The sequence below is a fragment of the Cupressus sempervirens genome, chromosome 2, assembly GCF_028749045.1.
Source record: "Cupressus sempervirens isolate cs-2001-9-10 chromosome 2, ASM2874904v1, whole genome shotgun sequence".
In the NCBI taxonomy this organism is placed as follows: domain Eukaryota; kingdom Viridiplantae; phylum Streptophyta; class Pinopsida; order Cupressales; family Cupressaceae; genus Cupressus; species Cupressus sempervirens.
The window spans coordinates 471,889,941-471,906,262 of NC_143119.1; the positions used below are offsets into that span (position 1 = coordinate 471,889,941).

At 36.3% G+C, this 16,322-nt stretch overlaps 1 protein-coding gene across 1 annotated transcript in view; it reads right to left on the reverse strand.

Moving 5' to 3' along the window:
• UPL7 (ubiquitin-protein ligase 7) overlaps positions 1-16,322 on the reverse strand; it is a 198,627-nt gene that overhangs the window by 155,513 nt on the left and 26,792 nt on the right. The window contains exon 2 of the mRNA XM_089814262.1: positions 7,690-7,812. Coding sequence (XP_089670388.1) covers positions 7,690-7,812 — 123 coding nt within the window. The remainder of the gene's footprint in view (positions 1-7,689; positions 7,813-16,322) is intronic.

Consider the following 16,322-nt stretch of genomic DNA (forward strand, 5'->3'; position numbering starts at 1 on the left):
GGCCGATCACTCGAAAATGTTTTAAACAACTGTTATATTGTGCCTGTTTCCCTTCGCTCAATCAAAACACATGTCAATTATCATATAAACATAGGCGACCATGTCTGAACCATGTATCCACTGTATATTCCATGTATCCAAAATTGTAAATGCATCTGATATCACTGTTGTCATTGCTGACCCAAACTGATTGTCTGTATCCTGGTTTCTTGCTCTGGACTTGGGCACTTTTCATGTTCAACCTCCAATAAAACTGATTGTCTAATCAAGTGACCATGCCAACAAGATATGTTGCCATTAATGAAAATATTTGTACCTTCATCCAATGATCACTTGCCAACATTTACTTGTCCTTACTATCTGCATATCCACTTACACATAAAATAGATTAATGTGGCAACAAACTACAGTCTCAATGATAAGAATCTCTCCTTTCTCTGCTAACCCGCTCTTCTTTTGGAGCGTTCTATGACTTTAATGATTTTGCAAATATGGGTCATACCTTTTCTAACAAATATACCCATGCTAACTAAAATTTAGAGCATTTGATGCTATCAGTGAGAGCCACATAGAAAATTAATATCATTTCCTCAAAGTCTTTGCCCAGAAACTTAAAGGAAGACCAAAACAAGCCAAAAAGAAAATACTCCTGAATCCTAAAGACTCTGTCAGGGCCACAGATGTTTAAATTCTCAAAATTCAAATTTTAGGTCCGGAGTGTACAGAGTTTGATGGCAAGGGATTTCAATCTGTATAAAGAGAATTTGTATCAAAGATTATGTCCCATCAGTCTATCCCAGACATCTTCAATTCAATCAACAACTGGTTAATGAAGTTATGGAGTACGTGAATAATGCAAATCTTTTTTAAAAAATTTGATACAGTAGAAAAATGGCTCAAGGTAGCATCTGAGCCAACTGATACTAATACTTACTTTAATGAGAACTAAGATTTAGATTACAACTAAAGAATTTTTACTAGAAACCAAACAGTAGAAGACCAAGAGTCATCCCTTATAATTCCACCTTAGATGTCACTCTAGGGATTTAAACTTGGCCCTCCACCATGAGAACCCAACACTGTAACCATTTGATCTCAACCCCTTGGCTAATGTTACAGATTTGTTGATAAAGGTATCCAAATGTGCAGGTGCTATAGTTGGCTAGCCTACAAAACATTTGTGAATGAGAAATATAAACGATTTTGGTAGCAGTTTTCAAGTCATCTTTCATGCTTGCTGGACGGTTTTGAAATGTCTAAGTAGTACCTTCCATTGAACCTGTGGAGGCCTGGGTGAAGATGTTTAATTTTTTATTTCTCACAAACAGGATTAGTGGATATGACAGTACACAAGAAGCTATATTATTAGGTATAATTCTGCTGCTATGATGTATGGTTAACAATACTTCCAAACTTATAAGTGTTTCATATTATCTTTAGTTTTATGCTGATGGGCTGCTTTACAAGCCATCACAATATTTATTGCTATAAAACAAACAATAGTGACCTGGAGCTGGAAACTCTAAGGTCCAAATCTACTAGAAAAAACCCTATAATTAATTCATAGAACTGATAAAGGTATTTGTTATTTTTATTTATTGGCAAGCTTTTAAATGTGAAGGTAATCCAGCTAAAATATCAACAGGATTGAGAATAAATCACTAACTAGATATACTAAATGAAAATCATGACAGGATATAATATACGGGGACTTATCTCCTACACTAGCATGTTCAAAAGTCAAATGATCAAAATTGAAGGTTGTTGTGACAGAAGATCTAGTCTTAATACATCATATATAGTTATTTGTATGTTGACCTGTAAGTGTTCGTAAGTCCACATGATGTTTATTACAATAATAGATAAGACGTCTATTATTAGTTAATGGTTATCTTGTAAATATCTTTAGCTTTAGTTTGCTTTCGTTTTTTGCTTTCTCTGGAATAGAATGTTTCTATTATTTACGATCGTTTCCTAACGAAACATCGTCTCTTCCTTTTGTATAAATTGACCTTTCGGTCTCTGTTATTTATAAGCAAGTATTTACCAATTACCTTGTAATATGGTATCAGAGCTAAATACTTAAATTTTTTTCGGAAAAATTTATAATTTCTTCTTGAAATTATTTGTTTAAATTTTTCCAAAATTATTTCAGCTAATTTCTCCAAAACCCACCTAGGGTTTTTCTGCTTGGAGAAATTCTCGAATTACGGGTCTGCAAATCGCTTGGAAATCGTGGCCATTTTTTGAAGACTCACGTTTTTCGGGTGAAAATCTGCATGTTTCTGTATCAAATCTTCATGCTCTTAGCCGTCTCAGTCTGTCATCGTGCTCTGGAAAGCAGATTCGACCCCTTTTCATCAAGAAATCTGAAGTTTTTTCAAGCTTTTTTCAGCTAGGGCCTTTTTTTTCGAAATCCTAATTTTTGGGGTCGAAAAAATTTTTTGTTTGCAGATTCTTGGTGGGTTTTTCGAGAGCTCAACTGGGTTGTCGTCCGTTTTTTCTGGGTGCCTCGATTTTTGTGCCTCGATTTTTGAGCCAGCGGATTCAAAAAATGACAGCAGATTCCTTCTGCGTTTTTCGAGCTCTCTTTTGGGTCATTCTCTGATTCTTCTGGGTCTTTCGTATTTTTGCCTCGAAGAACGTGCCTTCACAGATTTTCACAATTTTTCATTGAAAAACGTGCCATGGCATCTTTGACAAATATTCTGCTCGAGCATAATTCCAAATTCAATGGTCGCAATTATGGAACCTGGAAGCAGCGCATCATCGCAATCTTCGAATATCGAAACACCGATCAACTTGTTCTGGGTGTTAAGCAGCGTCCGACTTCTCCGGGTCCTGATCAAGATACATGGGATTTGAACAATCGAGAGGCAGTAATGCTTCTCAAACTCTCCGTAGCTGATGACCAGCTTTCTTAGATTCCATCCGGCAAGACAGCGGCCGAAATCTGGACACATCTAAAAGGTCTTCATGAGACTTCCGACAAGAGCAGAGCCTTCTTTCTGAAAAACACTCTGTTTTCTATTGTCATGGATGAGCGCACCTCGCTCCAGGCACACCTGAATCGGATTCAAGAAATCCGTGATCAGTTACTTGCCATCGGTCGCAAGATGGAGGAAGAGGATATTATGGTAATCACTCTTCGGAGTTTACCAAATTCCTATGAGCATTTTATCGAAACTCTCAACATCACATCTACTGGTGTTGATCTAAAGTTCACTGATCTCTGCACCCTGCTACTTCAGCAAGATCGGTGGAAACAACAGTTCGATAGCAGCTCCAGTTCCACCTCCACTGAGCAAGCCTTTGCTGCGAAATCCTTTCAGAAGGATAAGGGCAAGTTTCAGCAACCATCTCAGCAGAAGTCTTCTGCTCCAGCATCCGATGGTACCAAAAAGAAGAACATTCAATGCAACTATTGCCACAAGTATGGTCACATGAAGGTTGCATGTCGGAAACGCTTAGCTGCCCAGTCTAAGCAATCAGGTTCGCAACCCAAAGCGAACAGTGCAGAGCACACTGAGCAGGTGGAATCTGCCTTTTATGCCTTCATGGCTAAAAGACCCGCAAATCATGTACAGTCATCTGCCTGGTACATTGATTCAGGTGCCTCTCGACATTTCACTCACCGCAGAGACTGGTTTACTGACTACCAGCCTTATTCAGATTCTGTTATCTTTGGTGGTGGAGAAGAGTACACGGTTGTTGGTAAAGGCAACATTCAAATTCAGTCTGTTGGGAGGAAGCTCATATTCCTTGATGTGTACTACGTTCCAGGGATGGAACTAAATCTACTCTCGGTCAGTCAGTTGCTGCGACATTCTCCACACTTGGCAATCACCTTCAGTTCACATCAGTGCACCATCACTGATCGGGCAACTAAGTCTACTATTGCAGTTGGTCTTGAGGATCATGGTCTTTTCAGACTTACTGATTCTGGTGATTCTCAGGACTTAGCTATGGCTGCTTGGCGATCTTCCATCAGCACACTTTGGCATCAGCGATATGGGCACTTAAATGTGCATTATCTCTCACAACTTGCTCGGGATGAGCTTGTTCTTGGTTTGCCAGAGATTCAAACCCAACACCTTGGAGTTTGTGACGCATGTCAGGCTAGGAAGCAACATCGCACACCTTTCCCCAGTGGCGATTCTTGGCGAGCTTCTCAAGTACTTCAGCTTGTTCATGCTGATATCTGCGGCCCTATGGCCACTCCTTCTGTCCTTGGATACAGGTATTTTATGTTGTTTGTAGATGATTTCAGTAGAAAAATGTGGGTGTATTTCCTTAAAAAGAAATCCGATGCATTTATTGTATTTCAGAAGTTTAAACCCTTAGTTGAAAAAGAGTCTGGGAAATCTATTATTACTCTTAGATCAGACAATGGGGGGGAATTTTGTTCTAATGTTTTCTCCAGCTTCTTGGATACACATGGCATCCAACGCCAGTTCACCACACCCCACACGCCACAACAGAACAATGTAGTTGAACGTCGGAACAGGACAATCACCGAGATGGCTCGTTCCATGCTCGAACACAGACATGTTTCGAAGCGTTTTTGGGCAGAAGCAGTTAACACTGCAGTTTATCTGTTGAATCGGTCACCCACAGTGGCGGTCAAAGGTAAAACTCCGGAAGAGGCCTGGTCAGGTCGCAAGCCCAAAATCAGTCACCTGAAGGTTTTTGGCTCTCTTGCTTTTGTTTGGATCCCTAATGCTTCACGCACCAAGTTGGATGCCAAGAGTCAGAAACTGATGCTTGCTGGATATAGCAGTCTTCACAAAGCCTACCGCCTTATTGATGTTGAGACATCTCATCTCATATACAGCCGCGATGTAGTCTTTGATGAGCAGCGAGGACCATTCATGCCTGTTTCTCCTGTTCCTAATCCAGCAGACCAGCCTATGCAGGTTCATGATTTGGGAGTTCGGCTTCCATTAGGTCCACCTGATGGGAGGGCTCCAGTAGCTCCTACAACTCCAGTCCTGCCAGTGATACCTGTACAGCCACCTCCGGCTTCTCCTGCAGGATCACCTCGTTTTGAAGATGCTTCACCTGAGTTTGATCCAAATTCTTCTGATCAGGATCCTGCTGATCAAGCATCTCCTAGTACTACTGTTGGTCATTCTCCTCTCCGGCCTAAGTGGTGGGCTAAGACACTTGCTGATCTTCATGATGATGAGCTCATTGATGGGAGAACTACTCGGAAAAAGAGCAAAACTATAGATTCTGTTAACTTTGCTCTTATAGCCAACATTCACAGTGTGTTTGAACCTCAAACATATTCCGAGGCTAAAGGAATTCCAGAGTGGGAACAGGCCATGCAATCTGAACACCAGAGCCTGCTGAAGAACAACACTTGGGTCCTTTCTGATCTTCCCCCAGGGAAGAAACCCATTAGCTGCAAATGGGTCTACAAAATCAAATACAAATCAGATGGTACTTTGGATAAGTACAAAGCTCGTTTAGTGGCAAAGGGCTTTTCTCAGCGTCAGGGCATTGATTATGAGGAGACCTTTGCTCCTACTGCAAAGATGAGCACCATCAAATTAGTCTTAGCCATGGCAGCACAGTTTGGCTGGAAGGTCCATCAGATGGACGTAAAGAGTGCTTTCCTGAATGGTGATCTCCATGAAGAGGTCTACATGACGCAGCCTCCTGGTTTCAAGGTTGCTGGTAAAGACCATCAGGTTCTCAGATTGGTAAAAGCTCTCTATGGTTTGAAGCAGGCCCCTCGGGCATGGTACATCAAGATTGATACGTACCTCAGTGATCAAGGCTTCAAGAGGAGTTCTTCAGACTCAAATCTGTACATCAAGACTACTGACAGTGACATCATCCTTCTGGTTATCTATGTGGATGATCTGATCATCACTAGCAGTTCGGCATCTTTGATTCAGGGAATCAAACAACACTTATGCCAGTCTTTTGATATGACTGACCTTGGGCTCATGCATTATTGCTTAGGTGTTGAAGTTTGGCAACAGTCTTCTGGTATATTCATCTCTCAGTCCAAATATGCCAGAGCCTTGTTAGACAAATTCCGAATGCAGGATTGCAAACCTACATCTACACCTATGGAGAAAGGTCTCAAGTTATCAGCCAAGTCTGATTCTCCTTCTGTTGATGATACTACGTATAGGCAACTAGTAGGCAGCCTCATCTACCTATCTGCTACTAGGCCTGATATCAGCTTCGCAATCAGCTATATTTCACGCTTTATAACAGCTCCTAAGGCTGATCATTGGATGGCAGCAAAGCGTGTGCTTCGTTATGTGAAGGGCACTTCTGATTATGGACTTCTGTATTCTCGGAGTTCTAATCCTAAACTCAGTGGGTTCACCGATTCAGATTGGGCAAGCTCTGTTGATGATAAAAAGTCAACATCTGGATATGTGTTCAGTTTGGGATCCGGTGCAGTCACATGGACCAGCAAGAAGCAGTAGGCAGTTTCTCTCTCTTCTACAGAGGCTGAATATAGAGGGACTGTTAAGGCAGGATGTGAAGCTGTCTGGCTTCGTCGGATGCTTGGGGATATGCAGATGTCACCAGCAGGACCGACTACTCTGTTTGTTGATAACGAAGTCGTTATCAAGTTAGCACGAAATCCAGTCTTCCATGAACGAACCAAGCATATGGATGTTCATTGTCATTACATACGACAGCTGGTTGAAGACGGGACTATAGATCTGCAGTATGTTCCTACCTCAGATCAGACTGCAGACATTCTCACCAAGCCTCTTGGTCCTGATAAGTTTGTCAAATTCAGAGGACAGCTTGGCGTGTTAGATAGATTAACCATTAAGGGAGGTTATTACAATAATAGATAAGACGTCTATTATTAGTTAATGGTTATCTTGTAAATATCTTTAGCTTTAGTTTGCTTTCGTTTTTTGATTTCTCTGGAATAGAATGTTTCTATTCTTTACGATCGTTTCCTAAGGAAACATCGTCTCTTCCTTTTGTATAAATTGACCTTTCGGTCTCTATTATTTATAAGCAAGTATTTACCAATTACCTTGTAATAATGTTGCCATGCAAAAAATTGTCCCAAAGAAAATGACATGGAAAAACCACTTTCAACATTGTCAGTGTTTTGCAGATGCTAAATTTTATAATAAGATCATTTTTTAAAATTGCATCCAAGCTATTTCATTGACCTGAATCATCATTAAAATCACCAGGAACCTGATTTCTGAAATTTGGAAAAAGGCATAGCTATCTTACAATAGTGATCAAATCTTTAAACAGAATGTATTGTAAGTAAACCCAAGAATAATCTATACTGATCTAAGAGCCTCCATTCCATATGAGATATACACAAGGTAATTTAGAAGCCAAGTCTATGAATTAAATCTTCGCATTATTAGATGTTGCTGCAAAAGGGCAAGCACATTTAACAAGCTGGTCATTATCATTCAAATTAAATAAAGCCTACATGTACATAATAATGAAAAACAGTTATACAGCATTTTCTATACAGAAAAAATATTGTTAAATGTCAAATGATTAAACGGGTTTAACAAAGGTCAAGCATCAGATGACACCTAAAATACAGTGATCAAGGTTTCAGTATCAATCATTCAGCATCAGAAACCCAGTTTATCCTATTAGCAAATGTTTAAACTATAATTTTAATTTAGTAATTTAGAGTACCTCTAATCTCAATCTTGCAGTAATTACCTGAATAAACAAAGCTGCAGCGGTAGCCCTTTTTGCATGGTTTCGCAGTTCTCTTTCATGCATCACTTTCTCCAATAAAGCATCTCGAGTTATCTCTTTTGCACTAGCACCCCTTAGTGAAACCTATACAAGTGCAAAAATAACATTTTTAAGTCCATTAAGCTAGAATATAACAAATAAAAATACAAAACTCTCCAAAAGGCCATTTATTGCAAACAAGCAAAAGCACCAGTTGAATATATTTGTGCATGGAATATAAAGAGACAATAGAAGCTCTTGCTCATAAGGTTTCTTGCTTGACCCCATATTATCTCACATTACCATCTGAGCAACAACACTCAATACAGTGAAGCAAATACAAGAAGATGCAACCTAAATTATGCATACTACTAGAAAAAGTAAACAATGACCAGATCATATTAACTGATCATTTGACAGAGTCAAGGCCTATAAGTATAATATAGTATTTCCTCTTCCAACTTTCATGTGTGTACCATAAACTCCTAACCATCAAGCAGTGCATCAGAAAATGCATTGAAAGTCACAGAAGTACGCTTTCACTCCTAGAAATCACCTCTATAAAGACATTTTTAGCTCGAATGTAGAATTTGAACACAACACATATTCTCTCATTGACTCCTCTCTTCCTACTAGAGTCAAAAAATTGCCTACTTTGCACTTTCATCTTGCATTGTAAACTCATTTTAATGTGCATTTCCTAGTCATGTTTTAGAGCTCATTTTTTACTATTTCTTGGCCAAAAAACAAATCTCTGATGTAAAATACAAACTGTCATGTCCCATTCTTGAAATAGGATTAGACAATAAACAATAATAATAATTAAACCAAAAATATAAAAGAATAAAATTAAAGTTAAAGTTTAGGTAAATGAATGGTCAAAAGGTATGTATCGAAAGGTTGTCTCTCCCTCAAACATGAGACATAAAAGAGTGAGAAGAGAATTTCATTTGAGGAGAGGAAAGGAAGTAAGCAAGAATGCAAGGAATCAAGGAAGGATTAATAAAGGAAAAATTAGTAAATAAGGAAGAGTCTCTTTCAAAGGAACAGAAATAATGAAGGGATGACTTTGAAAGGGTGCTAATTGTGAAATCTTGTGTCTCTTGTCAAAAGGCAAGCATGATGAAGAGATGTGACCAGTCCCTTACATTGGAAGATATAAAGGGAAGGTGGTGTTATGCCCCTATGTGCGGAAGATGTGTCCCCCCATGGCCATGTCTATGTTGGGTTGTCACAAATCTTCAAATGCTCAGGTGTGATGCATGCAAGAGATGTCTCTTAAGGCCACCCTTGATGCCTATAGGTGTCGCCCTTACCACCAGGCCAGTCTTTTGGTGTAGTGGTCAGACCCTAGTGGTATCACAACTGAGTTCTCGAGGTCAAGACCTGTGGAGCATGGTGGGCTTGTGATGACCCTATGCATGGGAGATGTGCCTCAGCAGCCACATGTCTGAATGGGGTTGTCATAAATCCTCAAATGCTTGAGTGCAAAGCCTACAAGAAATGTGCCCCTAGGCCACCCTTGATAATTAAATGTGCCACCCTCACCACCAAGATAACCTTTTGGTGTGGTTAAGGAGGCAAATTCCATTTACTTGTCTTTACATGTTTCCCTCTTTTAATTTTTTATTGAACTTTGAGGGAAATATTTATCTCTTACAAATTTCTCTTTAGTCAACCATTAAAGTCGCTTTAATATTTTATTAAACAATCAAAATGAGTCCTCGTTAATTATGTTTAACTCTATTTACATTTACAAACTTAATTTTAATTATTTAAATAAATTATAATGTCCACTCTTAAAGGGGTATTACAATCCTCCCTTCCCAATGATTGCTTGCCTTTAAGCAATCTTTGGCAAAAATGTGACTCTATCAAACACTTGGATCTCAAACAAATCTAACAAATATTGCTCTACCATTTCGCTACATCACTCCAATACAACCAATATACTCCAACACCCTGTGAAGCCATTGAATTCTCTATGTAATCCAAACCATAAGACTGTTATACACCGGCAAAATGAAATGAGCATCTCTCATACCAACTCCAAACGTTGGTGTCTCATCAATGCTCCATTGATCAAAACTTAAAATATAATCCTCTTGTTGCCAAACCACATGCTCAACTGTATTTAGCAATGCAAACGCTAGAAACTAATATCTCCAATGTGAAAATTGACTCTCATGAAGTAATCCATTCATAAACACGTGCAGGAGCATCCTTGGGTTGTTGGCAATCTTGAATCGCCCAAAAATATTTCCATCCTATTTATCCGTTAACTATTCATTTGAGCAATTTTTCTATTGTTTTTTGCTTGCAATTGGTCCAACAGGCTCCTTTTCTTATGTGATCCTTATGGCGTGGTCTAGGCATTGTGGAGATCCTATGTCTACCTTTGATCATATTTTGATGTTTCCAAATAAAGTTATCTTAAGATTGGTTTGGTCCTATTCTAGCTTTCCTAAACTAATGGTTGGGTTGGCAAGATGCAGTTTGCAATGGAGATTCACAGCATGTGATCTATAATAATGCAGTGCTCTATGTTGTAATATGTCTCATTGATCATCTTGTATGTTTGTATGGCATGATATATTCATTTAAGGATTGAACTTATAATTTGGGCCCCAAAGTTTGGAATACGTTTACTTTGTCTTGGAAATTATTGATCGAATAACCCAACCTGTAGCTAGCGATCTTGCATATAAGTAAGTTAGAATTTCTAGTTTAGTAATGCAAGGAAGGCATGACCGTAGTGCAAGAACCAACAATCATGCTACATGATTAGGAGGTAGAACAGTCTGGAAAGCAACTGGGATAACTCTGATTTGTTGATACCTTCATAGTTTTTCAGGGATAATTAGTTGCGAACTTGCTAGCAATTTTACATTAACAATGGTGATGTCGTAACTCCATTTACATGCCAACTTGATGATAATCTAGTGATATTCATCCATATTGCGTTCACTATTCTAGGTTTGTGCATTTCCATCGTGGCCTACTCTTGGTGAAAGGTTAGACATCTCTCTTGGGGATTCTTTGATCTTGGCTGCATCAAGTGGTATCAGAGTTGGTTTCGTTGGTTGCTGGTGATTGCAAGCACTTGGAATGCCCTCTTTGACTTACATCTCTTGTTGTTGTAAAGAGGCAGAAGTGAGGTTATAATCTACTTCATCCGGAGATTAGTGCAACATGGCAAAAGAAGGATTCACAATTAGAAGATTGGAGATCACACTTGTGAACCTAGTTGTGGAGTGGCAGAAGATCTCGGATCTGACCTACAATTGTGGTGATTGCACAAAGAGGGATAGATTGGTTGGATGGATTTGATAAGTTTTCTGGATATCGGACAAACCAAGTTGATTGAGGCAAATTGTTGTGTTGGCAGATTATCGGATCGGATTAGGACAATCAACACTTGTGATCAAATCGTCAAACCTGAGGAATTGAAAATTGGCATCTTGGTAAACATGCCACCTAGAAGACTAGAGCAAATGATGATGGATTTCAAAAATGACATAAGGACTAAGATATGGAATGCTTTAGCTTGGGCTAGGAGAAACTCTGAGACCAAAGATGAATTTGAAGAAGTAGTTGAAGATCTTTAGAAACTTGAAGTTGAGATTCCTACCGAAGAAGAAAGATTGTTGAAAGCTATGGTACAAATTGGTAAGAATCATAGAATTGATGTTGCATGCATTTTTCATTCTTTACATCCAGAAGAATTTATAGATTGGATAAATGAACTAGAAAATTACTTTGAGCTTGACGATGTTAAAGATCCACAAAGTTAGATTAGCACACAATAAGTTGAAGGGTCATGTTGCCTTGTGGTGGAAGGAATTGCAGAAAGATAGAGAAGATAATGGTGAGCCTAAGATAATTGGATGGAAGGTTATGGTTTCTAGACTTAAAGCTACGTTCATACCAAAGGATTATGAACTTGAATTGTTTAAGAGGTTACAGAATCTGAAGCAGAAAGATCTGACAATGAAAGAGCACACCAAGGAGTTCTACAAGATGACAATTAGGTCTGGGCACCAAGAGTCATCCAAGGAGAAGGTGGCTAGGTATGTTAATGGTTTGAGACTTAACATTTAGGATGAGTTAAGTATGTTGAGGACTGGCACAATTGAAAATGCTTATCAATAAACCCTAATGGTAGAAGATAAGTTTAAGCAAAAGCAAGTTACAACTAGAGTTAGGGATAAACAAGTTGTTGACAAAAGAAAGGATAAACTAGTGATTGAAGTGAACTTGCTCATAAGATTTAGGGAAGGAGCAAAAGTAATGGAGAATTCAAAGGCACTTGTTTCAAACGTGGTGATATTAGTCATAAAGATTTCCAATGGTTGGTTGGTTCTAGCAAAGAAAAACAGAACCTAGTGGCACATGAGGAACAAGTAGAGAAGGATGCACTTGTTGAAAGAAGTTGCACCTAAGATGGAAAAATCTATGATGTACTAAAGAGTTATGTTGAGCAAGGAACCAAAGCCTATGCGGAGAAGGCAATTGTTTTGAATTGCTTGAAAGTCCAGTGGTAAATGTTGCAAACTAATAATGGATGGTGGAAGTATAGATAATCTTATGTCTAAGGAAATGGTAGAAAAGCTATTATTGACAGGACTTGAGCATCTTTGTCCTTATGGGACAATCTAATTTCAGAAAGATCACATGGTAGAAGTGAAAGAACAATGTTGAGTTAATTAACATCATCAGATTTCCACAGTCCATTTGTAAATAAGAAGTTTCTGGATTCGATTGTGTGTAATTTTTTTACCATCAACGTTTCAGATCATACTACATGATCCATCATCAGGATGAGAAGAGCAGGATAGTAGAGATATGCAGACTAAGCCTAACTCAAGAGATATAAGAAAAGAAGTGGAGAGCACGCAAATCCATGAAAAGCAAAAAGACTCACTTAATGAAATAAATGAGACTTGAGAGATGGAGGGCACAAAAGAGGTTAAAAATATAATTAAAGGTGATGAAAATAAGAAAATGGAAAGAAAGAAGTGACGAACTTAAGAGAACCACAAGACCCAAACAAAACGAGAAAAAAACAAAAAAGACCACAAAAATACCTACGCACGCAAAAGCATATATATATAAACCAATAAAAGAATATAACTAAGGAAAAACTAATAAATAGTGCATATTATTATATATAATATACAAATAAGAAATAAAATGTACTATAACACCCTTATATCTACCAAAAAAAAAACCCTAAGAGAAAAGAACCAAAATAGAAGCACAACCAAAAGCAAGTAATTAAATATATATAAGAATAAACAAATATATACTAATTAACAACCAATACACCTATTAAGTAATGCTATATACTACAGAATATACTATTATCATAGTATATATATATATAATATATACTATGTATATAAAGCAATAATATACTACAAAAATAAAAGCACAAATATATTACCATCATATATATATATATATATATATATATATATATATATATATATATATATATACTCGCTTTAGACTTTGTTTATCATTTTTATGTACTTTTTGTCCTTTAGCTTTTAGTAGTCTATTATAGGTTAACACAACCTATAATAGACTACTAAAAGCTAAAGGACAAAAAGTACATAAAAATGATAAACAAAGTCTAAAGCGAGTATATATATATATATATATATATATATATAGGCAAACACCTATGCAACTATAAATGCGCCCATATCCAAATGAATGTGCCAAGTATATATATACCTATATGCAAAACCATATATATATATGTGTAGTATATATACATATATATGTTGTACCAAGGCAAAACCCCAATGCATATACACTTGGAAAATATGTATGCAAGTATATATATATATATACCCACATATATAAAACCCACATACATATAAATATGGATATATATAAACATATTTATATATAAATATATAAGTATATTTATATATTTATTAATAGAAATATGAAAAAATATAAATATATATGTATATGAGATTAAATAAAGCAAATATAAATACAAGAATGTATGTATATATGTGATAAATACACAAATATAAATATTAAGAAATATAAATACAAAAATATTGATTAATATAATATTAATAAGAAATGGAGAAGAGGGATATAAATATAAATATATATTTATAATGATACCCACATATATAAATACATAAATATATATTTAACTATTTATATATATCTATATAGCCACATGTGTATATATCTAAATAATGAAAATATACATATATATATCTATAAATACAAAAGCATGCATATATATTAGAAAATCCAACTATAAAACAAAAGCATAAGCAAGAATATATATATATATATATATATATATATATATATATATATATATATATATATATGTATGTATGTATGTATGTATGTATGTATGTATGTATGTATGCAACTAAATACCAAAAAGAAAACAACATAAGCAGGAAATTGATAAGACAATAGAGGAAGAAAGGGAACAGAGAAGCGAAAAAATGAACCCGAATGGACAACAAGAGCGATCAAGAAGCAATGATCAAGCGAGCAAGGGTGGGAGAGAGGGAGAGAGGGAGGAGAGAGAGAGGGGGAGGGAGAGGGAGAGAGAGAGAGAGAGAGAGAGAGATCAGCACAAACCCAGGAGGGAGAACACCAAGAGAAACAAAGGAGAAAGGGAGAGCAAAAAATGAGAGAGAGGGGGGGGGAGAGGGAACACCATTGCAACAAAAAACAAAACAAAGAGCACGAAGGAGAACCACTAGAGAATCAAGGATGGAGGGGTCTGCCAAGCATGCCAGAATGGGGGTTGCCAAGAGAATCGAGCAGGGGGCGCCACGTATGGTTGATGGACCATCCATCATCACGGTTAAGGTTAATGGTATGGAAGGTAATGGCAATGGCCTCTTTTAGCTTCCTCTTGAAATAATTGTCCTCCTATTTGTCTAGAGAATACCAAAATCGTGTCCAAGGAGGACAATTATTTCAAGAGGAAGCTAAAAGAGGCCATTGCCATTACCTTCCATCCCATTAACCTTAACCGTGATGATGGATGGTCCATCAACCATATGTGGCGCCCCCTGCTCGATTCTCTTGGCAGACCCCTCCATCCTTGATTCTCTAGTGGTTCTCCTTCATGCTCTTTCTTTTGTTTTTTGTTGCAATGGTGTTCTCCCCCTTCTGCCCCCCCCCCCCCCCCCCCCCCCCTCTCTCTCATTTTTTGCTCTCCCTTTCTCCTTGGTTTCTCTTGGTGTTCTCCCTCCTGGGTTTGTGCTGATCTCTCTCTCTCTCTCTCTCCCTCTCTCGCACCCTTGCTCGCCTGATCCTTGCTTCTTGATCGCTCTTGTTGTCCATTCGAGTTCATTTTTTCACTTCTCTGTTCCTTTTCTTCCTCTTTTGTCTTATCAATTTCCTGCTTATGTTGTTTTCTTTTTAGTATTTAGTTGCCTATATATATATATATATATATATATATATATATATTCATTCTTGCTTATGCCTTTGTTTTATAGTTGTATTTTCTAATATATATGCATGCGTATTTATAGATATATATAAATAGTTAAATATATATTTATGTATTTATATATGTGGGTATCATTATAAATATATATATTTATATTTATATCCCTCTTCTCCATTTCTTATTAATATTATATTAATCAATATTTTTGTACTTATATTTCTTAATATTTATATGTGTATTTATCATATATATACATATATTCTTGTATTTATATTTTTTTTATTTAATCTCGTATACATATGTATTTATATTTTTTCATATTTATATTAATAAATATATAAATATACTTATCTATTTATATATAAATATATTTATATATATCCATATTTATATGTATGTGGGTTTTATATATGTGGGTATACATATAAATACTTGCATACATATTTTCCAAGTGTATATGCATTGGGGTTTTGCCTTGGTACAAAATATATATATATATATATATGTGTGTGTGTGTGTGTGTGTGTATATATACTACACGTATATATATGGTTTCATGTATAGGTATATATATACTTGGCACATTCATTTGGATATGGGCGCGTTTATAGTTGCATAGGTGTTTGCCTATATATATATATATATATATATATATATACTCGCTTTAGACTTTGTTTATCATTTTTATGTACTTTTTGTCCTTTAGCTTTTAGTAGTCTATTATAGGTTGTGTTAGTGCATCTTATATAACCTATAATAGACTACTAAAAGCTAAAGGACAAAAAGTACATAAAAATGATAAACAAAGTCTAAAGCGAGTATATATGATGGTAATATATTTGTGCTTTTATTTTTGTAGTATATTATTGCTTTATATACATAGTATATATATTATATATATATACTATGATAATAGTATATTCCGTAGTATATAGCGTTACATAATAGGTGTATTGGTTGTTAATTAGTATATATTTGTTTATTCTTATATATATTTAATTACTTACTTTTGGTTGTGCTTCTATTTTGGTTCTTTTCTCTTAGGGTTTTTTTTTTTGGTAGATATAAGGGTGTTATAGTACATTTTATTTCTTAATTGTATATTATATATAATAATATGCACTATTTATTAGTTTTTCCTTAGTTATATTCTTTTATT